The 27,470-nt window shown below is 38.0% G+C and overlaps 1 protein-coding gene across 2 annotated transcripts in view; it reads left to right on the top strand.

The window, feature by feature from the left end:
* Positions 1-27,470, top strand: part of LOC134644808 (inactive dipeptidyl peptidase 10-like) — a 249,256-nt gene that overhangs the window by 207,372 nt on the left and 14,414 nt on the right. For both annotated transcript variants that reach the window (XM_063497892.1, XM_063497893.2), the window contains exons 7-17: positions 2,328-2,409; positions 7,026-7,146; positions 8,002-8,156; positions 11,128-11,225; positions 11,805-11,928; positions 13,977-14,015; positions 16,881-16,988; positions 20,384-20,475; positions 21,420-21,467; positions 22,025-22,146; positions 25,325-25,369. In XM_063497892.1, the coding sequence (XP_063353962.1) occupies positions 2,328-2,409; positions 7,026-7,146; positions 8,002-8,156; positions 11,128-11,225; positions 11,805-11,928; positions 13,977-14,015; positions 16,881-16,988; positions 20,384-20,475; positions 21,420-21,467; positions 22,025-22,146; positions 25,325-25,369 (1,034 nt within the window). The remainder of the gene's footprint in view (positions 1-2,327; positions 2,410-7,025; positions 7,147-8,001; positions 8,157-11,127; positions 11,226-11,804; positions 11,929-13,976; positions 14,016-16,880; positions 16,989-20,383; positions 20,476-21,419; positions 21,468-22,024; positions 22,147-25,324; positions 25,370-27,470) is intronic.

The following is a 27,470-nucleotide window of genomic DNA, read 5'->3' as shown; positions in this document are numbered from 1 at the left end:
GAAATCATCTTTGTTTATCTTATACTGGGCCGTAGTGCGGGCCCAAAGTTCATCCAGTGGGGAGAGGGGCACACCAGAGAGCCACTTGTGAGACATCACACACAGTGGTGCATCTGGTGGAATCGCAATAATTGAGTTCTTGCAATCAGCTCAGGCGAAGCTGAAACACAATGGAGTCATGTCCAGTGCATTTCAGGGGTTACAGTTGCTTTAGCTAGTCCAACAGGGTATACACAATATTAGACAGGTGCTTTCAGCATCGTGGCTGTCAGGGTATTGTTCACCTAGAATACATTTATTTTGTTGAATAATTAGCCGAACAGAAATTCAAATCCACTAGATAATGGAAAGGCGTAAGCTGCCATTGCCAGTGTCCTCACTGCATAAGCTTTCCTTCCATGTGCTATCAGCTTGTTATGGGATGAAGAATAATGGAGAAGGATAGAAACAGGTCATGAGCAGAAGCATACCACATCATCTCTCACATATGGTGGAGGTAATGTTATGTTGTGTGGCTGCCATACAAGTAAGCAAGGAACTGCATCACTGGTGTTTATTGATGATGTGAGTGCTGATAGAGGAGCTGAATGAATTCTGAAGTGCATGTGGCTGTACTCTCTACCCAGATTCAGCCTAATGTTGCAAACCTGCACAGAACTTCACAGTGCAAGTAGATACTACTACTACTACTACCACTAATACTACTATTACTACCTGTTTAGATGTACAATTTAATGTTAATAATTAGTATGATTATCATTGATTTGAACTAATCCCAAATTGCAAAATGATCTTTGTTATATTTTTACACTAAAACAAAAGACAGATTTTGTGGATTGTATTTAGAGCAAAGGGGTAAACCACCTTTATGGTTTATACATTTCACTGACACAACAACTGCAATGTAAAATTACACAGGTTAAGTGCAAAAAGTACAAGAACTGTATCAAATGCAGTCAAATAGAGGAAACAACACATTCAATGGAAAGTAGTAAGTTGACTACCTCAAGTACAGACTGGGAATATTTTTTGTATATCCCCAGAACTCTCACTAGCTTGCGCAGAGTATTGATTAAAAGTGCAATCTGTGTTTTCATGATGAAACTTTACCATTCTAAATTTTATGTTCAGTCAAAATAAAGTTTGAAGATCAGCCTGCAGTCTGTGGCATCCCGCTGCTTTCAGACTGATTTTCCAAACATTCTGCACAAAGTCTCAATCCAAAGTAACGGTCCAGGACATGCTCAAATGACTTCCTGCCAGCTTCATAAGTCACAGTCATGAGCGGGATTCTGACTACTAATCAGAGAGAGATTAAAACTTTATACAGCTGATTGGATTATCCTTTTCAAACACGAGTGTTATTTTAGAAAGCTGTGCCATTTTGGGGCATTGCTCTGGCATTTCCTTTTAATCTCTGTCATGTCTGTGCTGATATCAGGCAAATGGGTCTATGGCCAACTTGGGCTTATTTCAAAGTGCATGCCATTGTCAGCTAAAGCAAGAAACAAACTGATACAAAGCATGTGCTATATAAAAATTGAATAAATAAAATGGGGAGTGCTCCCCTAAAAACTGTTTTTGCACATTTGTTTTATTTTTTAACCTCTGACTTTTGATGTATTGGCCCACTGCTGCCATTTGATAAGGTCACAATTGTTGCACCTGTAACTCAACCAATGGCTAAAGTAGAGAGGCAACCTTGATTAAAATGCACTGTTGCGCATCATTTCTGTTGCATGAAATTTGACTAGAGGTGGGCAGAGTTGACGCTCAGATGTTTTAGAAAAGGTTTAGCAGCATCAGTACTTACCATCTCACTGATATAAGGCTGTTTTTCACTCTCCAGTTTGTAATATAATTCCTTTTGGTTTTTCAAAATTATTACAGACATCTCTTGTCTTCAACACATGACTGCAAGGCTTTTCCACCCATTCTAACTGATGATAAGCCTTAACTTTATCATAATCTGCCAGAGGCAACAACCTACTGGCAATTCATATGGAAGTGATAACTGTTAATGGTCAGTCAATGAGCTAATAATATTCAAAATGGGGGCCTAGGAGCCCAAAGATATTCACTTTGGCTTTACAGGTTTGCTGTTATTACTCATTGTTTTTGCATTGTATCCCCCCTCCCACACACAAACACACACACACACACACACACACACACAAAAAAAGTGGTCTGTTGAATTACATTGGATTACATTGGTCTATTGAATTGCACATTTCCATAATTTTCATCTAAAATTTTCATCAAAAAAATTCATCCACCAGTGGATGTTGAGTGATTATTATCCTCTGTTTACTCTTTCCTTACTTTAGGGAGGTTTGGGAGCTGGACCCTCCTGAGGTGGTTAACTCAGTTCTCCAGTATGCTGCCTGGGGGGTGCAAGGCCAACAGCTGGTGAGGACACATAGAGAATCTTTTCACACCGTAAACCTGTTTTTAGTTCCACTTTGCACTGCTTTCACTACACTGGATTGGATGCCATTTCTTTAAAACACTTAGATTTGGTATCAGGTATCAGACACAGGTAGATAACAATAAAAAAAAGATATTTAAAATTTATTTGTAACATTTACAAGGTTATGCAACTTTTGCACAGCCCTGTTGTTTCATGGATATGTAAGATTTACTCCAATTAAAATATTTTTCATTTATTTTTGAACATAAGTATCAAATTAAATGGATGAAACAGATAAGATTTTTATTTATCTATTATTATAATTTTTTTGTTACTCAGTTAAATCAGTTTAGACACAAAATCATTGGCTTCTCTTTGCTTTTGCCAGCACATTTGTTGCTGAGTCCAACAGTCTTTATCTGGCATCCAGTAAACAGCCAATTCACAATTTCTACAGAAAAATAAAAGCATTTGAAGCATTTTGAAGGATCAGCGACTGTGGAACCCACAAATTAGGAATTTATCTTCAGCTCCAGGCCTGTGGATGACATTGTGTCACATGACTTTCCAGCATGCTGAAAGCTGTCTTTGTTTGTGTCCTGTTGCCGTCAATTTCGTGCTGCTATTTGTAATTCACAATGTCCTACTTAGCGTGCTCAGGTTCACATTTTTGAGGGGACCCTAATTAAATGCTAATTTTCTTCCATCATACTTTTTTATCTATCTGTACAGGACAGATGGGAAGGCTGTTTTGTTGACAGCTAAAAGGCTTAAAAAGCATAGTAGAGCTGCAGTGTCCATATTTGCAAATTTGAGCGTGGAATATTTGAGCATAAATCAAACACGACTCCATTAGGAAGTCATTATGGTGATAAGGAGGTGAGGTAGACAGATGTGAAGGTTTTCCAGCTCTTGAGTGGCAAACACAGCATCATTAGGCGGAAGAGCATCTTTGGAAACAATGACATGGCGTGTATTTCGCTGTAACCGGCTGTAAGTGAGCTTCACAGTAATTCTTTGGGAATTTGTGTTTTCTCATTAGGAAGATGTCTGAGAGTTATGACTAGAATATGCATTAGTGCTTTCCATTCATCACCGTAGAGTCTTAAAGAATGGATTGGACATGCACAGTGACACTAACTAACAAGATAATGACTTTTCACAGTTTACAAAGTTGTAATTAAGCCGCATTTGAGCTGCTTTCTGAATTTTAATTGTAACACACTTTTTAACATGACGGCTAAGCTTCCCAGTAATTCTTAGATAATGTTGGCAACTTCCACCAAATCAAAGTCTACTCATTTTAGCAAAGAATATGAGCTTAACAATTCTCGATTTTAAAAAGAACTGAATTGAATTGAAGAGTTTTAATGAGTGCCTACTCTGCTATTATGGAACTGGATTTGAAGTATGAATGGACCAAAATCCCCGAATCAGTGAAATACAAAGATTTTAGAAAACTGTCAAAAACCTGTTTTAAAATATTATTTATTAGGAGTGAAAGTCTTCAGGAAGAAATTAATCAAGGACAACATTCATACATTGCATGAGGAATATAAATTTGCTAAGGTAATCAAAAAATAATAATCTGCTGTGTTATTTTGTGAAACGGCTAATTTGAAAATTTATAGAAAACAACAATTATAATTTACCATTAAACATAACAATTCAATTAAAGAGCTTGCACATACTGATAATTTAATAATAACAAGAACATAAAAATGATTTGGTAGTTGGGAAAAGCCTTACGCTGGGTGTTGGTCTAATAAATTTGGTAACCATTGTACCTTAGCAATTTCTCTCTTTTTTTTAGCCATAGTACATTTATTCCCTTTGTTGCTAGAAAACAGATTTTTACTTTTAAACACAGCCTGTGATTGGTGAGATATCCATAACAAAACGTGACATAGTTTTTTGGGGGTTTTTTGTCCAGAACTGATTTTTCTTTTATACAATTATGCCAAAATTAAGTTATGATGAGGATAAAGGAGTAGCACATAAGCTAGTCTTGCTAAATGCTAACTGGTGTAGCTAGCAGAGTAAAAGATATGTAATGTGTTTGATTCATATATTTACTTTTTACTAATAAACTTATTAAACTTTGGCAAAATATGTTTCTTTTGTAGTAGTTTGTATTGCTACAAAGTCTACTGTATACATATAACCTATCTTGGTTTTTGAGCCTATTTAAAGTAGGACACTTAGAGGGAATTTGGGAAGCATGGACTGTCCCTGTTTTACACAGCAGTAAAATAGTACAACCTTTAAATGACCAGAACTTAAAATTCCCTTGCACATACATTGTAAATTGTGGAGGATTATGTTATTCATTTTAAACCCCAATCCATAATGTCACCATCTACTCTTATTGTTTAGAGCCATCCCCATTTTCAGTAACATATAATGTCAGGTATTGAAAATTATTTCAGGTACTGAAAACATTTGTATAGTTTCTTGCACAATGGGGAAGTATGAGATTGTGTGTAGCATATTAATTGTTAAAGCACTGTGAATTCCACATCACATTCCTAACTATAAGAAAAGTTCCAAAGAAATTGGAAAGGAACTGCTTTCAATTCACCAGACAAATATGCAAGTCAACCATTTTACTGCTTTACTTACATGAATGCTATCTCCATTTAGTAGAGGAAATTGTTGTGGTTGTTACATGAAAAACCCAAAAAAGAAATTGTGTTGTTTAGATTATTTGAAACTGTTTTCCTTTTTCTTTTGTTATTGCTGACATCACTAATACACTTCAAGCCTCTATAATTTAATCCAACCTGCAGCAATAAAACCTCAAATGCCTGATAATCTTCACTTCACAATCATAATAATAAGCCCTCACATTTTAGAGAACATCCTTTTGCAGGGCATTTGAAGTGGGTCTAGCGTTAAATTGCAATTTCTCTGAACCCTTTAACACATGCTGCACAGACTGCCTACTGGACTGATGTTATCTGGATGTCTTCCAGCCAGACGGCAGAAGGCTCTGCTGACTGTGAGGTTATGTCAGTGCATGGAGAGGCCCCTTGCTAATGAATTTGTATGTAAGATCATATAAAGCAACAGACTTCTGGCTTTTGGGAAGGTCCAAAGACAGATACTTCTTTGATCTGAGATAATTAATTTTTTGGTTCTGGACAGCTACATGTACATGGAAATCCTAAGAAATCCACAATGTCTGTTGCTTAAACCCTCCCCAAGTAAATTTTAGCACTTAAACCTTCCCAAGCATTTTTTAGTGGCTTAATTTAAACAAGTTCTAAAAACCAAACCAAGTAGATTTTAGTCCCTAACCTACTTCTTTCTAACAAGTGAAAGAAGTTCAGAACTTTTTCAAATAGGACGTAGACCACAGTCTCCAAGTATTTAAAAGACCACCATTATGTCTGGGCATACAACGTTTCCAGAGCCAGCGCAACATTTGGTGAGACTCCTATGGTCTTTGAATGCCCCATGAGCTCCTTTTGATTGAACATGCCCAAAAAGTTCCTATAAATCAGAAGTCCAAACTCCCAGAAAGGCTTCTTTTAAGACAAAGGAGCGGTAGCTCATACCATCTCAATGCTTCTACCCTTTCTCTAAGGGTGAGCCCAAGAACCCCACTGAGCAAACTCATTTTGGCCTCCATTCGTGTACTTAACCATTCCAATTGAACAGTCTTTTCATGGATACACACCTCTCCTGGATTGGAGAAACCATTGATGCTTTTGTGCCACTAGAGATCGAAGGGTGGCTCACTCGTGAGGATCTTTTGGGTGGGACTTGATCCACCAAGCCAAGCTAAACACCTTTGAAAAAGATAGCATGGTACTGCCAGCCTCTCCCACCATCCACATGCATGGGCATTGTGGTCAGGTGTAGTATTCGCCAGGTGGCAGGCAAAAACAGGAAATTGGGTTTGCCAGCCTTTGGCTTTGTAGACTGGTCCTTAAGTTTTCATTCGTATTAGTGCAATACAATGACAGATGTCTGTGCGTCCATGGATACAATACAAACAGAAACGAAATCGCTAGTGCTTTTATTAGTGCCAATTTAACAAATGGCCAAGCTTAAGTTGTAGCCCAGATCTAATCCATTGAGTCGATCTCTCATGTCCTGCCAAAAATAAATAAATAAATAGAAATAAAAAGAGTTAGGGAACTCTAGTGCCAATTTAGCATGACAATCTCTAAAAAAAGTAAGACATGGGCCCAATTCCAAAGTCGACACTCACAGACTTGGGGACTTTGAGAAATCCTCCTGATTTTTTGAGGGCAAATCTCTGAACTTTAACATCCCGGTGGTAGATTTTGTGATTTTAAAGTTACTGTTGAGCTGTTAAGGAGTAAGAGCTTACTTTCATAAATAAAGTACACAGAACATTAGCATTAATCACTTGGCTTACCAGCACTGGCTCGCACTTTTAATCCTAAAAGAATTGCTTGGATGCTGAGCAGATACTGTGCACATTTAGTGTAACTGTTAATCCAGTGCATGTGTGCTACAGTCCAAACTCTGGCACATGCTTAATAAGTTTTAGAGTCATGCACCAATTTTTCTCTTTGGCAGCATTTCCTTAATTCTTACTGTATCATATTAAGTTGTGCCCATGTGTGCTTTGTCTCCGTAGATCTACATATTTGAAAACAACATCTATTATCAGTCGGATGTCAAGAGTAACTCTCTTAGGCTAACATCCTCGGGAAAAGACGGGGTCATCTTCAATGGAATTGCTGACTGGCTCTATGAAGGTACCTATCAGTTTTCTCCAAACAATTTCTCACATTCTGAGAATAAGACTAGCAAAATTGCATAGAGTATACATTTACCTGGGTGTTGTTTGAAGAAACCAGGCAAGAAAATGCCAATTACAGACAAACCTTTATTCATGTAATGACTTGCTGAGAAACTGCTTTGTGACAGTGAGCTTTAACTATTGTGAAGTTGGAATAAAAAAATGATCTGTCTGTTTAATTTCAAAGCATTGACACACTATCTCATTAAACTAAAAATACTTGTGTTTAGAAATGTTACCATTATTAAATATTCATAACGTTTGTTCTGGTGCTCATATCTCCCCAGTGGGTGTGAGGAGTCATTTTATGTGCCTTAAGCAAACACGCACTGCATACACTTAGCCACTTTGCCCCATCTCTCAGGAGAAAAGAAGCTTATGTAAATGTTTTTATTTTTTTAATTTAAAAAGGTAAGCAACCTCAGTAACTGCTGTTTTCTTGTTTTTCTCTTTTATTCTTAATTATGTTTGTGTAATAAAGTAATGTACTTATCTGATTATCGGATTCTTGAACCCAGATTAACACCTAATTTAACACAAATTCTTCATCCCCTTTTTCCACTTATATGTGTTTGGTTTTGTGTTATGTCTTCAAAACCAAGCGTTTTCTTGTTATACTAAACTGAGCCCATTTACAGTATAATTAGTAATTTCACTAATATTAGCTGATGCCTTCAAATTTGGGACCTCGATATAAAAATCTTCACATTGTGACTTTAAGAACATTTATGTTGAGCTATTTTTAATACTTTCAGCCCCCTCGTATTCATTAATTTAATGATTAAAACTTTCTGCTGGTTTTTCCAAACAGAGGAGATCCTCCAGACCCATGTGGCTCACTGGTGGTCTCCTGATGGAGAGAGGTTGGCCTTCCTGGTTCTCAATGACACTTTGGTGCCCAACATGGCTTTACCTCGCTTCACTGGCATGACATACCCAAAAGGAAAGCAGTACCCCTACCCCAAGGTAACCGTCACTTAGAAGACATCCATGCATGAAACACACATACATTATCTTTTATCCTAATTAAAAGGAAGAGGGATTTAAATACCTGGTGTCAACCATCTAAGTCAACAGACAGTGCACAAAAGAGTTGACTTAAGAGAGTACAGGCAGAGTGGAGTGGGTGGAGACGAGTGACAGAAGTGATTTGTGACAGAAGGATACCATCAAAAGTGGAAGGGAAGATTAACAAGATGGTATGGAGACCTGCTATAGTTTATGGTTTGGAGACTGTGAGCCTAACAAAAATGAAGGGAGGCAGAGCTGTAGCTGGTAAAGATGGAGATGTTAAGATTTTCACTGGAAGTGACCAGGATGGACAGAAATAGAAATCAGCATGTCAGAGGGACAGCTCAGACTGAGCGGTTTGGGAACAAAGTAAAGCTGAGTGGCAGGCTGAGATTTGGACATGTGGACAGAGAAGGGATATTAGAGTGTGTCTTTTATCCTGTCTTCCTCCCGTCAACCCCCAACCGGTCACAGCAGATGGTTACCACTCCCTGAGGGATTTTTTCCTTACCCCTGTCGCCAAGTACTTGTTCAAAGGGGGTCATTTGATTGTTGGGGTTTTCTCTGTATTATTGCAGAGGTTTACCTTACAATATAAACAGTCTTGAGTCTTGTTGTGACTCACTATATAAACAGAGCAGAATAGAATAGAACTGGAATTCTTGGACAAAGAATTTTGAACATGGAGCTACCAGACTGGAGGGAAAGGGGAACCTCAGAGAAGGTTTTGGATGTAGTGTAGGAAGACATCCACAGGGTTGGTGTGACAGAAGAGGATTTTAGGGCTAGGGTGAGAGGGAGACAGATTGGGCTCCATTAGTCAAGCTAAAAGAAGAGGAAGAATAAAAGTAAAAATAAAAGCAGCTGGTGTCAATGCTATCATGCTTTAGCTTAATTTACAGAAATATAGTAGCCTATAAGATTTGGTTGTTTAAGTTATTGTGATAATACAAAATGGGGTTTTTTCTGCTCACTGTTTTACTTGCTGTTGTTGTAACACACTTTTTTAGTTTAGAGGTTCTTAAAAAAATCATCTGGTTTTGTATGTATTTGGCTACACAGAGAGAAGAATTCTGTGTATATAATGTATGTGATGTAGACGTACTTGTGTAGAATCCTCTCAGAAAACAACACCACATATAGCCCAACAGGACTGACACTTGTATGGGTTGAATGCTAACTGGCTGAAAAGAGGGCAGAAAAAGGAAAGGGAACCTCAGCGGAATTCGGGGGAAGAATAATGGGGGAAATTGCAGTAGACGGTTTTTATTGTTTAACACTCGTTTCCATGACAGCTTGAAGGACCAGTAGCTACAAAAGCAAGAGTTGCCCACAGAACAGTTTTCCATGACACTGCCCCCTGGTGATGATAATTGTAGATGACCATTTGTCATCTGTGTGTAAGCTATGTTTAAGGCCAGCACATAGACTTTTGGTAGTCTATTCACATAGAAGCTTCTCTGTATTTCTGAGTTTTTTGGTAGTAGATGAGTTTGATGAAGAACAACAAGAGGCACCTCTTGCAAGACAGGCCAGTGACGAGTTGTGACTTTTTTCCTGCTCCAGTATGGGTAGAATTTTTTAGTGAGACAAGAATGATGACACTTTTATATTTTAGCTTAGCTTAAATAGTATAATAACGGCTGACGTAGTTGTCTAAAAATCTAAACAGCCACACCGATTCTAAAGCCATATTTAACAATTGTATTTTGTATTTAATATTTGTTTATATTATTTAACATAAATGATCAAACAAAGGAATAAAGAATTTACTTATTGTTTCGTGAGAAATAACAAGAGTTATCACAATCATTTAACATGTGTTTAACTGTATTTAAATAACCACCAAAAAAGCTATTTTTATATAAGAATTGTGTAGTTGAATGGTTGAAGAGGAAACAGAGACAGCCAGAGCAAGTAACAGATGGCTGTGGGCTTGGCTATTGGCTTTTAGATATTTATCCACTGACTCAGGTGTTCAATAACCTAATGACAGTTAGCACCAAGGATCTTCTGAACCATTCACTCCTGCAGCTCAGTGAAGTAAGCTGATCACTGTGCATCTCTCCACCAAACCCCAATGACCCCACTTTCCTTCCTTTTTATCTATTTGTCCAAAAGCCAAAGTCCTTGTCTTCCCCTCTGCCCCCCAGTGCAGTATAAAAGACACTTGCCATGACTGACTGGTAAAACATGCAGCATTTGCTAGAGACCTCAAAGGAGCTAAGCCTTCTTAGCTAAAAGAAACAGCTGTGCCCCTTTTGGTAGAGAGCATCCATGTTCAAGGCCAGTTTAGTTTGTTGTGCAGATGCCAACCTGAGTATTTATAGGTCTGCACCATATCAGTATCCTATTGAACTTCCCAGCTGTCACTGGGTAAAAGGCCAGGAACACCCTGGTCAAGTTTGTGAAAACAGGTGAAAATACAATACAATATAGCAGATATGAACTAAATTCAAACAATACCCCTAACCCTTTAAACTTTGCTCTAAATGCATCTGGTCAGCCCGATGAGGTATTATAGTGCACGTCTCCAGTAGTGTTAAAGCGGCTTAGGTAAGGGTTTTTCTAGGACTCCTCTGTATGCAGAATAATGTTGAAATAGTCACGTTTAACATGCCTGTTTGTCATATGTACTTGCTTTAGTTTAAGTATGTATGCAGTGTTTCTTCTTTATGTTTTTTTTATATCTGTTTTTCAGTTTGTCTGACAAAAATTTCTAAATTGTTTCCACATAATAGCATAACCATATGTACATTTAAGTTTTTAAAGACTGCTCTCAATGAATTATTCATTCAAAACCACTTAATTTGGCAGCACTTTATAAGTCACAGTTGCCACTTTGGAGAGTGTTGCATAAAGCATTTTTCCGCAGCAGTGAAGTGAGATTTCTGTCTAAACTCTGGACTGTTGGTTCTGCATGCAGGCTGGTCAACCCAACCCAGCGGTGAAGCTCTATGTAGTCAACCTTTACGGGCCGACGCACACGTTGGAGCTCATGCCTCCAGAGACACTCAAGCTGCGGTGAGAGGAGCTGCATTTTCCCTGCCAAACTTTTGCACCAGCTGCTGTGCCACTTAAAGGGATACCTCTGACATTTCAAACTTCAGATGATCATTTTTTCTCACCATTAACTTTTCACCTGTAATTGGGAAATCTTTCACTCTGCGCATGTAGTTGTTACAACTGCTTTCAGTTCTTAAAATGAAGAAAAAAAAAACAATGGCCAATTAGTCTCACAGTGGGTGTGGTGAAGTTATTTTACAACATGCAAGTACCATTTAGAAATCTTGCATTACTGTGTGCCAGAATTCAGTGGATATTAATGAATGTTGAAAGTCTGCATGCCTTTTACCAGCATGATAGGACTGTGTGGAAGAGAACTAACAAAATGAAAACAGCAGCTTGACATTGAGGTAATTTGTAGAGGTGTAAAAACCAGTGAGCTCAGCTGTGCAAATGGTTCATTTTCTTAAGTGTGTAGAGCAGTTGTTTGTAGTTGTTAATAGGTTTTAGATGTGTTAAATTAAAAAAGCATCTAGCCTGTGAACATGTAATTACAGGACATGATATGACCATTATGATATAATTTTTTTTTTATAGGGAACATTATGTGACAATGGTGAAGTGGATCAGCAAGACCAAGACATCTGTTAGATGGTTAAACCGGGCCCAGAACATTTCCATCCTGACTGTGTGTGACACCACCACCGGAGCCTGCGTCACGGTCTGTGTGTGTGTTTCTTTGTGTGGAAAAACAGAAAAATTGTTAACACATTTTTCCTTCTTTTATCTCATGTTAAAAAGTATTGCTAACTTCCTTAATATAGAAAAAAGACTTACTATCTCAGTTCTTGATATAACAAAGTATTCACTCCACCTATGTTTAAAAACTTTGCAGCAAGCACTTAACTAAGAGATCATTTGATCAAGGCTAGATCTGCCTTGTGAGTTAGAACATCTTATCTGATTTTCAAGGTAAAACTGACGAGCATTTTTTTCTAAACTTGTTTTTCTTAACTTCAGCTCTTGTTACTTTAGATCCTTTTCTTCTTTGAGATCACTGATTGATTGTTGTCTGCTTTGTTGCTGTGAGATGAAGATCTAAGTAAGGATAGGCAACAAGGGTGGCATCTTTTATTTATGTTAAACAGAAAGCACAGCTACCTTGATTGTTTTTGCATGACTCTCATTAACCTTTTCAGCAGTTACACAGACATGGGTTATCTTCATTGCACAGGCACCATATTAAACTCTTAATGTGACAGAGTGTTTAGTTATGATCAAAGAGCTGATGTTAAGTCTTTATTTAATATCTCGTGTTTTGCATGTGGCAGGTTTGAGTATTTCTGAAACCAGATCAGTCTAAAAACTGACAAAATATAGGACTTCATTAATTCTTATATCACAGAAATATTAATGGCAGCATTTAAATCCAGAAAGTTTCTACTGAAATAAGTTCTGTATATGGGAGGAGGCTTTAATTGCTGCAATTAGTGGATTCTCCCCACAGAGGAGCTGTGTCATGCAGACTCAGAGAGATGTTTTCCCCCTTGTAATAACCCCTGTAACTGTTATTATGGCTGTAAAGCTTGTTACTTAGCTGGATTGTTAGCTTGCCACGGAGAAATTCGGGTTGTTCGAGAAAAATGTGTGTCCCGGAGACAGTTGGGAAGTGGTTGCTGGAGGTTGGTGCTGAAGATATGGTAGATGCTAGCTGGAGTTTGTCACAAACAGAGTTCTGTACCTACCTGTAACTGCTTCAGTCGTTAGCAGACTGCCAAATTGCCAGTAGTTTGCATGGAAGATGCTGACTTTTCTGGAAATACTCACTAACTACTTGCAGATTTTAGTTTGAAGGGAAGTGTTCTCTCTGTTTCCAGTGTGCATTGTTTACTTTTCAAAGTGTCTTTACCAAAGACAAGTTGGTGTCTTTCATACATATAACTTGTGACTGCAACCAGACTGCTAGCGACCAAAACTATAGCAAGGAGGGGTTTGCTACAGCGCCAAATAGCTCTTTGAGAACAGTTTCACCCAATGGCTGTTCAGTAACTTGTCGTTGAGTGATAAAAACAAAACTTAGAAACACAGGTACTTTTAGCCTTCCTGACGGAAAAAGTTTGAAAAGCACTCTTCAGTTTGGAGAAAAATTTCTGCCGAAATTGCAGCACAGTTCCACATTCTCTCCATATTTACTGGGCAACACAGAGCAGTGTTAACCTCGCAGTTGAACCGTGGGACTGGACAGGCTGCTCTCCAATTCTGCACTTTTCTGATTTGGTGTGATTTGCATGGACAAACACGCTGTCCAGCCAAGAGGCAGCTTAGCTAACGCCTGGAAACGACACCCAGAGCCCTCTTGCCAAAACTCTGGCTCCTGCTTATGCATATTGGTTTGAAATGAGGGTTCAAACTGGGAATGATGTCCCAAGTGGTGTGTTAAAATAAACAGCAAAATAAGGGGACCATTACGTGACAGATGATTATGTCTGGAAAATGAGCCACTCAAGTGCTACTCCAGCATCACTTTTACACAGTATTAAAAATATACCACTTATGTAAATATTTTGCTGACATAAAAGACCAATGATTTTGGGAAAGAACGTGATTACATCAATTATCGTGCTCGTTTGTTTGCAGTTTCCAAACCACAATGCACCAAATAGAAGCAGAAAATAGAACCATGAAAGAAAGGCTGTAACAGATGAGAGGATCTTTATGATGTGGGTGAATTAACACTCATTTGACATTTTGCTCTGACATTTTTTTCAGAGACATGAAGAAAGCTCTGAGCTCTGGCTCTCCAAGCAGGTAAGCTTCTCTTTATTCTACATGTCAGTGCCTGTCACTTTGAAAAGCTTGTGCTCCATTGCTGTAATTCCATTTGAAATCATGTCTGCGTCAAAATTTTTCAAAAATTACGCAACACAAAGTAGAATTTCTTACTTATTTGTATTTATATAGACACTCTCAAAGTCTCTGTATCCCTGAAATCTTGAAACTGACTCAAGCACAGACTGAAAGCTGAGGCGAGAGCAAAGACTATTCACATGTGTGAATTTTGCTTCTTCCTGAATCTATGGTATAGACAAAAAACAACAAAAAACTGTAGCCTGTGTTTCAGTTGGTTTATGAAGTTCATTTAAAAAATGTGAAAATTTATTCTCGAGGCTTTTAATTCAAGAAAAATTTAAGCTGTTAGCATCCACCGGGCCACTGGAAACATCTTTAGAGTTTGGCTTAGGATTTAGTTTCAGCCACATACTTTCAAGATAAACTTTCAAAAATCTGCAGGTGTATATATAGATTACAGCTTTTCAGTTAAAGGAAGTGGATGTTGACCAAACCTAAATTATAAATAAATATAATAAACATTTCTTGTACAAAGTGTAATTTACAAACAATGTGTTCTTTTTGTTCCTCAACCTCATTGCTTTATGTTGGCAGGGCTATGAATATTCAGTAACCCAGTACCAAATAAAAACCAGAACAACACACAAACATGTTTTTGCTACTTTTACATTTTGATAAATTAATTATATTAACTATCATCAGTTCAGATTTAAATCAGTTTCCCGTTTATCTATGTTTTCATTTCTTCCTAAGGTGGTCTGCAGTCAACTCTGTCTCTGAGCTTTATCAGAGCAGTGATGAAGGCAGAGTAGGAGAGTTTCTGGCAGGATTTGATCTTGTAGTCCCGGCTGGCACAAGCAGTGTCTAATTTAACCAACTGACATCGTTGGCAAGCTGCTTGTATCGGTAAAGGTGGTAATCTGACAGAAGCTCAATTTTGTGGTTGTGCCAGTGGAGACAGGTCTTTTGCTAATGACTTTCTGTTCAATACCAATATATAACATCATGGAAAAATCCAAGCCTCATTCTAGTTAATCTATCCCAAACTGAGGCAGAATTTAGAGTTTAGAGTAAAGAGGGTTTCTATTTTTCACAGTCCAGAGATTTAAACTTTTCTTCAAATATCATGTGCGCAGTATTGTGATTTTGTGTTGGTTATGTTCAGTAGTGAAAATTAGAGAAACTAAAAACACAGAATCGCAGTTTAAAAATAAAAAATAAAAATAGACAAAAGTCTACACTTGCTGAGCAAGTTACAAATGTGATCACATTAAGGGTTTCAATTATATTATTATTATTTTATTATTATTATTATTAATAATTATTTTTTAATTTATACAGTACCTGTTGAGTGCATTATTGCATATTTTTCTTCTATGTTAATCATTTGTAACTATTATTGTAGTTTAAATAATGTTAATACTGTTAAATGTGGATTTTTGTGTAAATTTTATTCAGATGCTCATGGCTTTTAAATCCAAATTTAGTTGACAGGTTAAAACTAAAATTGCATCTTTTTATGGATTTTACAAGTACTGAATTTAAATTTAAATTTGTTTGAAAAATGCATATGTCTGTTTTTTTAGATAAAATATCAGATTGACATTTTATTTGGCTGTAATTTTTCTGTTATCAGACAACTACACCAGGTATGCAGACTAATACTACCTTAATTCATTTTAATATTACCTCAATATTACATCAACATCTAAAATACCTTTTTCAGGGGATTATTTTTTATTGTGCAACACATAATGGGATTATATCTGAGTTCAAATCTGCTGGACCAAACCGTGGCCTAGAGGGACATTTTCTCAGTAAACTGAAATGACAGTTTTTCAACTTTCACTTTTTCACCAAACCTCAAGATTGTTTAACCTTAGAGTTTTCTGACATTTTCTTCACCATCTCTAGTTTTTTTTTCTTTTCTTTTTTTTTTTTTTTTGCTGAGAGGCTGTACTGTCCAAATGAATGATTAAAGGCTCATTATATTGTAAGTTATATAAAAAGAAAACCCACTTAACTTTAATTGTCTATGTAGTGAAGAAAAAAAAGTCCCTCTTAAGTGAAAAAATATGCGCTATGGTAAAGGGTTAATCCAGCCCTTTAACATTGTGTGTCCTTTAAATTTGAGGGGCTAAACACATTAAAAAAGGCGAACCAAGCATCACCAGATACATAAATAGAATCAAATACCCTATGAATCACATATCACCAATGATGCCTCTTTCATTTCTTATAATGCCCCTTATTTACATCTAACTCCCTCTGCACTGTAAAGCCTGTCTACATGAGGCAATGCAGGGTTTCTGTTATGAATTTAAATTCCCAAATTCCGACCACAGTTTAGTAGCTGTTTTCAAGGACTAAGCTTTTCTGTTTTTTTTTTCTTTTTTACCACTGTCCTGCTTAAAGTGCCATATAGAGTTAAATCATCCATCCTCTTTCCTCACTGCCGTCCATGCTAACAATCCATTTTTCTTCCCAGAAAATGGGTAGTCACTCACTTAGTCAGTCAACAGTCTCTTTATATACAATCACTGCAGATTGCTACTTTCAGGTAAAAAAGTGGTTTGGCCATCTCTCAGCTGTGGAGGCCATCTGCGCATAATTTTCATCCACTTGTTCATGCCGTTGGCATCTATGTAATGTATGCCTCTGAAAGCAGGACTCTTCAGCATGCTCCACAGCTTCTTTTACAGATACACTGGAAAATGTGCAATTTGTCTGATGTTCTAAGAAATAAATAGGCACATTCTGGTTCATCTGTTAAAATAATATTAAATATATGCTATGCAACTGACACATATTTGCTTTCTACAGAATCAGGAACCCGTGTTTTCCAAAGATGGCAACAGATTCTTCCTCACAGTGCCGGTCAAACAAGGAGGACGAGGAGAGTTTCATCATATCGCCATGTTCACTACACAGGTGAATGCTGAATTCATAGTCACTTTAAAGCTATATATGTAGTGTGTAACTACAGTGCATATTCACTTTCCTCAGTAACTACAAGGTATCCTTTGACAGGAGCGTGACATACCAGTTTAAGTGCTGATGGTGATAACACTACTTGGTTAGAATTAGGAAAACACAGGCTTATATAAATCTGACAAAGTGCAAGTCCTGTGGACTCAGACCACAATCTCCTGGCTTATAAACATGTGACATGGCCCTGCCACCCCTCCAACCTCTTCACGTGGACTTTGTAGGATTCAAATTTGCCCATTATTGTGTGTCAAGGCAACTAAGACACTATGTACCTCAAAGTGAGATAAAACCAATATCTGACCAAACTCTATAAAGGACTGAGATCAAGACTTTATGCTAATGCGATGGATGTTGCATCAAAGCCGCAGCTAAAGTCACCTTTATTTGTGATGCTGTCGAATTGTTAATTAAAGTGTTGCAATAATCATCTATTTCATGATAGCCCTCATCCCTCCCCCCACCAACACAAGCACAAAATCCAATAGCCTGTTCTCATCAGCACAGATATTAAAGTTTCCCCATGCGCATCCACAGATTTGCAAGTTGTATGCAAGATTTCAGTGATGTTAGCAGAAATAAGCAGGGTTATTTGAAATCTGTTTTTTAACTCCCTCAGATTGTTTTCCAATTATGGGAACTCGTTCTCCAGTGTAAGAATTCATGCAGTATTAGTTTCTGCAGAAATAAATCTCTGGCTGAGCCTGTTCGGTCTGTAATGGATTTGTCAGGTCTGATAAATGTTCTAAAATGTAAAGAGGCTGTTTGGGCAAAAAAAAGGAATATAACGCAATACTTTTATATTAAAATCAAGACTTTGTTTTGATATTTGTAAAAAATAATAATAATAATCTTCACGACTGGAATGATTATAATAAATCTGTTTTCTGATCTGCCATGGTCAATTAAAGTCCACCAAACCAGAATGTTTTGTGGCTTTATGACATTGTGTCAGATAAGAATCAACTTCTTTCAGGGAAATACAGATGCAAGCAGACTGAGAGCTGTCATCTCTGTGGGGTATCCTGATCTCCCCCAAGGTTTTCTCTCCCCTGGACATCCCAGCAATGCCTCAGTTAGGAGGCATCCAGGAGGCATCCTTGTCATATGTCCGAGCCAATTAACTCCTTTCAATGTGGAGTGGCAGTGGCTCTACTCTGACCTCCTCCTGAATAACCAGGCTCCTACCTCATCTCTAAGTGAGACCCCAGACACCCTTCAGAGCAAGTTCATTTCTTATTATTTCACTCATGACGTATAGTTCTTGGCCAAAGGCAAACGTAGAAATGTAATAAAATTGAGACCCTTGCCTTCATGTGCAACTCTTTTTTTTTTTAACACTACAGGCCGGTACAGCGATCAAATCGCCGCAGAGGCTGCACTGAGCCATCTGTCAGTTTGACTTGTGATTCCCTGGAAACATCAGTCATTATTAGGCTTATGATTAGAAGATGTCACCAACATTTTCTCATTCCTAGAGAGCTGAATATTCCCATTTTGTTAATGTGGGTGGTGTCTCACAGATAGACCTAAGACATGAGTGCTGTGACAACCAGGTTTAGGCAACAGCGAGGTGGGTCTTGACCACTTGGCATCATTTTTCAGTATTGAGGGCTTTTGTTGTTAAGATGCATACTTTAACTGAAACCTCATTTTTGTGATAACTTCTGTGATAACTCTTCTGGGAAAAAAGGGGGTTGAGCCCAGACATCGTTTGGAGGAAGTTCAGTCTTATTCTTTCAGTCCCTACTTACAGGTCATGGACATATGTGAGGTTAGGGACATAAAGCAAGCAGTAAATCAACCACTTCAGCTTTCATCCTGAGCTTTCCCTTCACCACAGCAAACCAGTTCAAGGTTTCAACAGACACTGCACAAAAACTCACATGACAGCAAAAAAGCTACTCAATTTGCTTTATTTCAAAAAGGGCCAACATGTTTAGGGATCATCCTAAAACTAATAAAAAATACACCCCACCATTCACGGGGAAGGGCTGCCCACTTCTCAGATGTGTGCCTTCCAGAAACTAGAGCCCAGGTGTGCAGACAGCTGGACTGATTAGAACAAAGGCAAATCTGTTTTATTAGATGATTGAAAAACAGTGCCAAAGGGCTTTTAGATTAGAACAGTAGGAAAAAGAAACTGGAGTTTTTAATATCTTTTCAGCACGAAGAAGAAACCCCAAGCCTCTACTGTCTACAACAATGCAACAACCAGCAAAGAGGCTTGACTCTGAGCTGAAACGAGCAGGACTCATAGCTGTCATTAAAGATGCAGAACCTTGCTTGTGTTACTGTTTTTTTTAGCACAGTTGTAAACTGTGTAGTTTCTTTTTTAGTCTGTCAATTTTTTAGCCATTTTTCCAAAGCTGATTGTGTGCCTTTCTTTGTCTGCCTGGCTTTTGTGATTGGGACGTATTTAACATCATCTTCTTTGACATTTTCATTTAAACTTTTAGTTTTACTTTTTAGAGCTTTTCAGTCATTATTAGTGCCTGAAGGATGTAAAAACTGATTGATTTTTAAATGCCAGTTTTGTGCCTAACTTTGCTTAACCCTTTGGTTACCAGATATTCTATAACCCTCTGAATAATGAAAGCTTTATTGGCTCGAGCCAAAAAAAAAAAAAAAAACTGGCACCACCTTAACAAATGGTTTTCTTGAGGATAGTCCAGCAGTCTTCCATGTTAAAGTCTGACACTCTGTACAGCCAATCATCCACCTGGTCTTCTCCCTGAAGGTGCATTTAAGCTGAACGCAGAGCATATTTCACCCACAGTGTCTCTCCAATCTCTGTTGTTGTGCCACAAACAAACAATGTACTGTCTGGCATCTTTGCTACAGTCATGTGTGGGTGCAGTGTTCCTTTGTGTTTGTCTTTTTAAATTTTGTTGCTTTACATTTATTTAGTCATGAGGACAAAAATAAACCACAAACATCTAACCTGTACCAGATTTGTATGAATGTTTCCACAGGTCATGGCCAGGCTGAACAAACAAATGTGTAGTGCTCATGGGTTGTAACTAAAAATTTATATAATTCTATGACTATATGTAAATCTTGGACATATTCATGTACAAGTGTATTAAAAATCATTCAAGGAAATCCACTGAAAAAGGAACAGTGTACTATTTTATTGTCTGTATAGAATCGGAGCTATGATGGAATCTACTGATTGATTCAGCTCATAAATATTTCCATTTTGTTGGGTTAATGACTGATATTTTTCTGGCATGGGCACTTTTGAATATGCAGTGTTTGACTGACACCTGAGCATGAGTTAAGTGATGGCACTCAGTCAAATGACCCTCTACTACTCTTGTTCTGATTTTTTTCAGTTCAGAGCTGATCAAAATGAAGTCCGACATCTAACATCTGGAAACTGGGAGGTGACAAAGATCATTGCTTTTGATGAGGACACCGATAACCTGTGAGTGTGACCGCAAAACTCCCCCTAAAACCTACAAACTTTATTGACCTCAATAAAAAAATAAATTAAAAAAACAGTCATCCTCTCACCCCAGAGTAGTTAAGAAATCGATAGTTTGGATTTCTTATAGCACACAACTTGATTTTAAGATTTTACGGATCACCTTTAAAGCATGTATGGTTCTGGGCTCAGGCTACCCAGCAGAAATGTTGACCCCATATAAACCAGTCTGCGGGCTTACATCCTGTGGTGGAGCCATTCTGGCCATTCCAATGTTGATGCTTAAATTAAACCTGGCAGTGACTTGACCATCAGGACCTCTCAGCTCGCCACAACCTGCATGAAGAGATAAGGCTTGCAAATGATAAGATGAAAAAAAAAAAAAAACACTTAAAAAGATTACTTTTCTTTTTCCACTCTGTTTCTCTTATTCTAATTGTAATCTGTATGATTGTTCTGTTTTACTTCTCTACCAAATTAGGAGCTTGTTAAGGTGAAATTTGTACCCTCCTATTCATAATTCCTCTAATCACAGAGTTCCTGATCGTGGTTTCAAGCAGTGATGTGTTTTGCCAAGTCTGTGACCACAAGCATGCGTTACTGAATCTTACTTAGCTAATCTAATGCTGTTGTGTTTTTAAAAGATCGAATAGAGCTGACCAGAGTGCTGATCTTACATGTTTTTAGCCACAAACAAAGAGAAAGATTTAATTTAAAGAAAACAACAACAATAACAATAGTTGGGTTGATAATGAACGAAGGAGTGAGCACTGAATTGTCTCCTTTTCTCCTTGGTTCACTGTGGATACCACACATGGGACGTGTGTGTTTTTGTAATTAAATGTATGAATTTTGCTTAAACAAAGAAAACAAGGAGATAATGAGCTTCTGTGTTTAATTTAGCATGTCTGTTTGCACTAATTATCTTTTATGTCCTCTAACAGTTATTTTCTCAGCACCGAGGGTTCACCACGGAGACGGCAGCTTTTCAGGTTTGCATCATTATTATTAATTAAATAATTTTTATAAAATGATTAAAAACTTTTCAAACTTATATCATGAGAACTCAAGGGACTTTTATTATTAGTAAATTTACTCACATGATGATGATGATGATGATGATGATGATGATCATGGGATAAAAAAAATTATTAAAAAAATGGTTGCAAAGAATTTTTCACTTTCACAATTGTCACATTATTCTCACATTGATGTATTGTTGACTTTTTGGAGCTAGTAGAGATTAATCTGAATATTTTGGCCACTTTATCACCAGTTTGCACATAAAATTTGTATTATTAATCACCTCCCAGTTATTTTTCTGACTACTGGTTAAATATAAAAATGCCAAAAAACTGTGAAAAATATGCTTTATGTAAAGGAGTAAACTATACCAGCCTGTAACGAGACAGGTAATACTTTCCAGTTGGATATGATTTATTACTGGTTTGCTCGCTTCGGGGGAGAAATATGTCCTTTACTTTCTTACTCAAAAAGTTTTATGTACTTTCTCTCTTTTTCCATTTTTTAAATGCTCTTCTCTTCTCAGTGTTAAAACTGTGGGCCTGTTCCCCCGACGGTGTTTAACATGTGAACTGAATAAAGCCCACTGTTTGTACTTCGACGCTGACATCAGCCCCACGAACCAGCACATTATCCTTCACTGTAAAGGTAGGCGAACCAGTATCTCACTTTAAGGGCCCTCCAGTTTTCCTGCTATGAAATGCCCTTTCAAATGGCTGTCAGAGTGTCTTTGGCTTTCATAGGGTGACAGACTTCCAAGTGGGTCTTATTATGAAAAATTATATTATAAAATAGTTCAGGGATTTGACTCTGAGGTTCAAACGCGGGCGTAATTTAGAGAATCACAACAGTCTGGTGCAGTCAACAGTCTGCTTCCACCCACGTTGTTAGATCAGGGAATGAATTTAACCTCTTAACAACGTGCAGGCTACCAGTAATACACACAGGGGTTAAGGTTAGGTTAACACCCCCATCTTCTTATGAAATATTTGCTTGTTTGGCATTCCCAAATGGGAAAAACTATTAAAGAAGAACTGCAAGTTCAAAATGCAAATATGAGACTTGTTATTATAAAAAAGTCTTGATTCAGAATGTACAACCAAACTAACTAAATGAGTTCACAACAGACCTGAGCTGTGTACTGCAAAGCAAATTAAACATATCTGGGCTTTCTTTACTTTAGCTGGTTCAACAAAACCTACAACCCAACTCAGAGATAACGGGTATTCATGACAGTGGTTATCAGCTTTTTTAAGCCAGCCACACTGCTTCAGGCTATGTGCATGCTCACATAAAAGGAGGCATTTGAAGTGTCATTTCACTTTCCATCTGCACAAAGTGGATGAATTGAGTGCAGCACACTCCAAATCCAATCAGAGACATTATCAGACATATAGGTGATAAGGATCTATAAAGGATATGAAAAATAAAGCAGCCAAAGGCAACGATGTTGCTACAAATAAAATGAGAATAACTCTTAAGTAAATATGTTTATTGTAATGCTCTGACAGCTGCACATTAGAGCTCTGAAACTCTAAACATTAAAGGCTCCTCAGCACACACAGCACTGACTGTCCTATAGTTTGCAGCCAGATAAACAAAAGTTTTTGCTGGTAATTAGACTATCAATCGACTGACTGAGTTTTCTTATCTGTGTTTTATTAGCGTGGTATAAAACAGACTTGAAAGCAAATTAGGACCAAGCTTAAAAACATAATTGATACATTTTCACCAACTGAACATAGACGTGCAGATTTGTGATAATGCAACACACAGTGTTGGCATACCTTTAGAAGTTACATATGTGTATCAAATGCATTCCTTCTGCTGAACATCTTTATAGCACTTAGAGCGTATGGTAATGAAAAGAACAGATACAGACAGGCAATTTTTAACTGAAGCTCTGAACCCAACCAGCTTCAGACCAGGATGTATGTTCAGCAAAAGTTACCATGGTGACCCACCCAGGTAAAAAGGCATCTGTCTTCACGACACTGAAAACTCTGACTTTAAGCTCGACGCACTTCACTAACCCATTAATCTCGTTTTGTAGCACACCTCTCCGGTGGATGTCAAGAGAATATTTGAATGCAATCCTGCTCTTTTAAAATTACTTTTTCTGCCTGCTGAATTCCAAATCAAACTTTCTGACATTTTTTGCTGTTGTTACACACTTGCAGCTTCATAACTTACCCAAAACTAACACAGCAGTATTGACGTTTTCTTTCATTCCAGTCCTCAGGCTGATGAGCTTCATAGCCTGCTGTCTATGCCAACCAAACAGCCGGAATTGAGCAACTATACTGTAACAACCCTTATTATGGTATAGCACCACTAGGGGGTGTCATTCTATTATTGTAGTAGTTGCAGAGTATCCTAGTGTGAATACAGCGGCAGCCATTACAGCCAAGCATGCTGTTGTCCGTGCATCTGTTTAGAGAGACCTTACCATTGTAACAGGCTGGCACCAGCGACTGCCTAACCCCCGGCACATGTATGTACGAATAGGATTGAGCTGTGGAGACCTGGCTTGTATGGTCTTCTTCAGTTAACGCCACATAAAGGTCTTTTGTTCTATTTAACTGACTGGCCTCCAAGTTTTCCGGCTAACCTCCACACCACATGCCTGCTAGACCTGCTAGCCGATCCTTCCTCGCCAGACCACGTTACAATACATCAGCACATGCAGATACTTACATGGGATGACTCCACATCATGGCATCTGGCCTGTATCACCTGAATGGACAGTTACATTAAGAAAAATGAAATCTTTACAATTTTAACCATCTAAAGCCATTTGTGTGGCGCTTCATTCTATTACAACATAGCTGCAGATGGTGGTTTAAAAAAAATCAAATTAGGATTAGGTTGTGTTTTACATTCCTTATTTATTCAGCATCCATTTATTCATCTGGCACATGCCTGGGTTTGCTTGTCATAATCTGTCACCCTCCTGATTCAGTTTAAAATTAATCTCTCATCAGTTTGAAATGAGAGTCATAAAATGAATAATTAGCCACTACATTGTGTGTAATCGCTTTTAGGGAGTATTATTGGGCAACAAGTAGATTATTTAATGAGGGGTAACTCATATTGTTTGTGGTTTCAATTTATTTTGAACAGCTGAAAGCTCTTCATGCGCAGGAGGCATTTGGGCTTTGGCGTGATGATATATTGGACAATAACTGCGTTCCCTTTCCCAAAAGCAATAAAAATAATGGAGAAAGCTTGTTGTCTTCCAAAGGCCAAGTTCACGTAATCCTGACAAGCTTCTTCTCACACCTGTTTTCATCAGCACAAGCCTCTTAAACCCACTCATAAAGTGATCTGATTGGTTTACTGTTTTCTAGCAGGTACATGCACAAAATGAAACCATTTCTCTGTGTGACATGAGGAATTGCATAGGTCAAAGCTAATACAGCCCACCAACAGATAAGAGCAAGGAAATAAAGGAAAAGTTGGTTTGTATTTTAACTCAAAGAAAGGAGAGCTTTAAGTACAGCACACCTGCCATCCTATTAACCTCTGACAAAGTATATAAGAGAAGGGCATTAACAAGTACTGGCTTAATTTGATATTAGGGAGGCATCTCGAGTGACCTTTAACCCCTAATTGATTTAAGAAAATATAGGGAAGGTGACATAACAGCTGCCTACACTGCCCTTTTAGAGCAGCTTTAAAGGAGCCCCTTTACATATATTAAATACCATTTAATACCATTTAATAGTAATTGGGCAAACTGTCAGGTGGAAATGTCTCCAGTCATGATAATAAAGATGCTGGAAATTGCTTAAATTACTTAGATGCTCTTTTTGTCCCCTTTCAGGTCCTGGAGCACCTACTGTGATCCTACACAGTCTGAATAATTCAAGTAAGTTTATTTGTATCTCACATTTTAGAAAAAGTAACTCGAGTTCGTGAATGAGGCGACATTCAAACACAATAGGCCTCTTGCAAGAACTGTAAATGTTATTTTCCCTTGACAAGCAACATGGGTGGGGTGGAGGAGGGTGTATTCATGGGACTGACTGCTTTAATTTGAATCTATTTTGAGTTTAAGTGTAAGTGTTGTAGAAAAATTTCCAAACAAAAATAGATGACAAAGTCAAATCTCATAAGATTTACCCGATGTTCCTGTTCACCACAGTTATTTTCAGCTAAAATCTCTGTTACTGTCTTCCCCTTTAGGTGACTGCCAAAGAGTCACTGGTCGCTGTGTTTCAGAGAATTTGTAACAAATACAGATTTCACTGAAAAAAAGGAAATTTCTCACAGAGCAAAGAAACTCTTCTGTTTTTCTTTCCCAATTTTTGTGAATGGAACTTATAGACACACAGTGGAACAAGTAGCCTCTATGCTAATGACGACACTTCATGACCAAGATGAATTTTCCAGGCTGAAGCAAGCAAGTTATGAGAAGTTCAGAGAGTTTGGGAGCTCAGCTTAGTAGACCTAATAAGGCAAATATATAAGTATTCAAGTAATTTATGAATATGCGCTTTTTAGGTATACATATTCAGCCGCTTATCAAGGCAAATGTTGAAATCTGCCAATCACATGAAAGCAACTGTTAGAGTCAAATTGTTAAATGTTGTCATCGTGTTACTTAAATTTGTAAGTCTTGGTGCAAACTATGTGATCAAAGACATTCCTTTGTTTCTGACTCCCTCCCCAGCCTGTTGAATGGTGGGGGAGGCTGTAGTGTTTTATTATAGGCACATCCTAGGTGAAGGTTCTGTTTCCTTGTTAAGTAAACTTCCTGCCTTTATGACCCTTTGGTGAGCAGGAGGTCACACAAATGCACCCCCAAACACAAACACACACACTCGCGGGTACCTACACACACACACACATTCTCGCACATGCATACACACACATACAAGGGCCCGACACACCACAGGGGGTGTTACAATGGGTGGTGCCTGTGTAAACTGTAACTGTATTCAATAAAAGGCTGCCAGGAAGGCTGTTTATTTGAAGTTGGCTAGGAAACAGGTGAGGAGCGTTCAGCTCCGAGAGCCTGGTTCCGACCAACCTCCCTTGTTAGCAAGTAAAATCGATCGATTGCTGTTCGTCTTGCTTCGTTAACGGGAATAAGTCTCTAAACCAGCGGGGCCTGTGGAAGCGCAGACCCAACAGCAACTCTGGCATGTAGACATGGATGTCCTGCTGATTCTTAGTATCAGAATGGAGAAGAAAAATTACATCAGTAATTTTGAAAGTGACAATGTTGGTGCCAGACGGGTTGGTCTGAGTATTTCAGAAACTCCTGATTTTATAGAGAATGATCAGAAAAAGAGAAAATATCCAGTGATAATTAGTTCTCTGGATCATAAAGCCTTGTTGATGTCAGACGTGAGAAAAGTATCACAGGAAGGCAACAGTAACTCAAATAACTACTTTTTACAACTGAAGTATGTAGAAAAGCATTTTGAACCTTGAAGTAGATGGACTACAATAGCAGAAGACCACACCACATGCCACTCCCATCAGCAAAGAACAAGAAACTGAGGCTACATTTCACATGGGTTCAGTGCATCCATATTGTGATGACTGCTTCCAGCAGGATAACACAACACGTCCCAAGCTCAGATGATCTGAAACTGGTTTCTTGAACATGACAATGAGTTCCTTGTACTCAAGTGGCCTCAATAGTCACCAGATCTCAAACCAATACAGCATGTCTGGAATGTGGGATGCGTTGGATTGGAAGATTCCCATCATGGATGTGCAGCTGACAAATCTGCAGCAACTGTGTGATGCCGTCATGTCAATATGGACCAGAATTGTTGAGGAATGTCTCCAGCACCTTGTTGAATCTGTGCCACAAAGAATTAAGGCAGGCAACCTACTTCTAACCAGGTGTACCGTGAGATTCAAATATTACTAACCCTTATCTGTTTAAAGTAGGGAAAATCCTAAAATAGAATGAGTCCCATTTAGTAAAAGCTATGATTTCTGGAGAGGGGTCA

Source organism: Pelmatolapia mariae, linkage group LG16_19 (genome assembly GCF_036321145.2).
Source record: "Pelmatolapia mariae isolate MD_Pm_ZW linkage group LG16_19, Pm_UMD_F_2, whole genome shotgun sequence".
In the NCBI taxonomy this organism is placed as follows: domain Eukaryota; kingdom Metazoa; phylum Chordata; class Actinopteri; order Cichliformes; family Cichlidae; genus Pelmatolapia; species Pelmatolapia mariae.
Note: the sequence above shows the minus strand (reverse complement) of the source record. Positions and strands in the feature narration are given on the sequence as shown.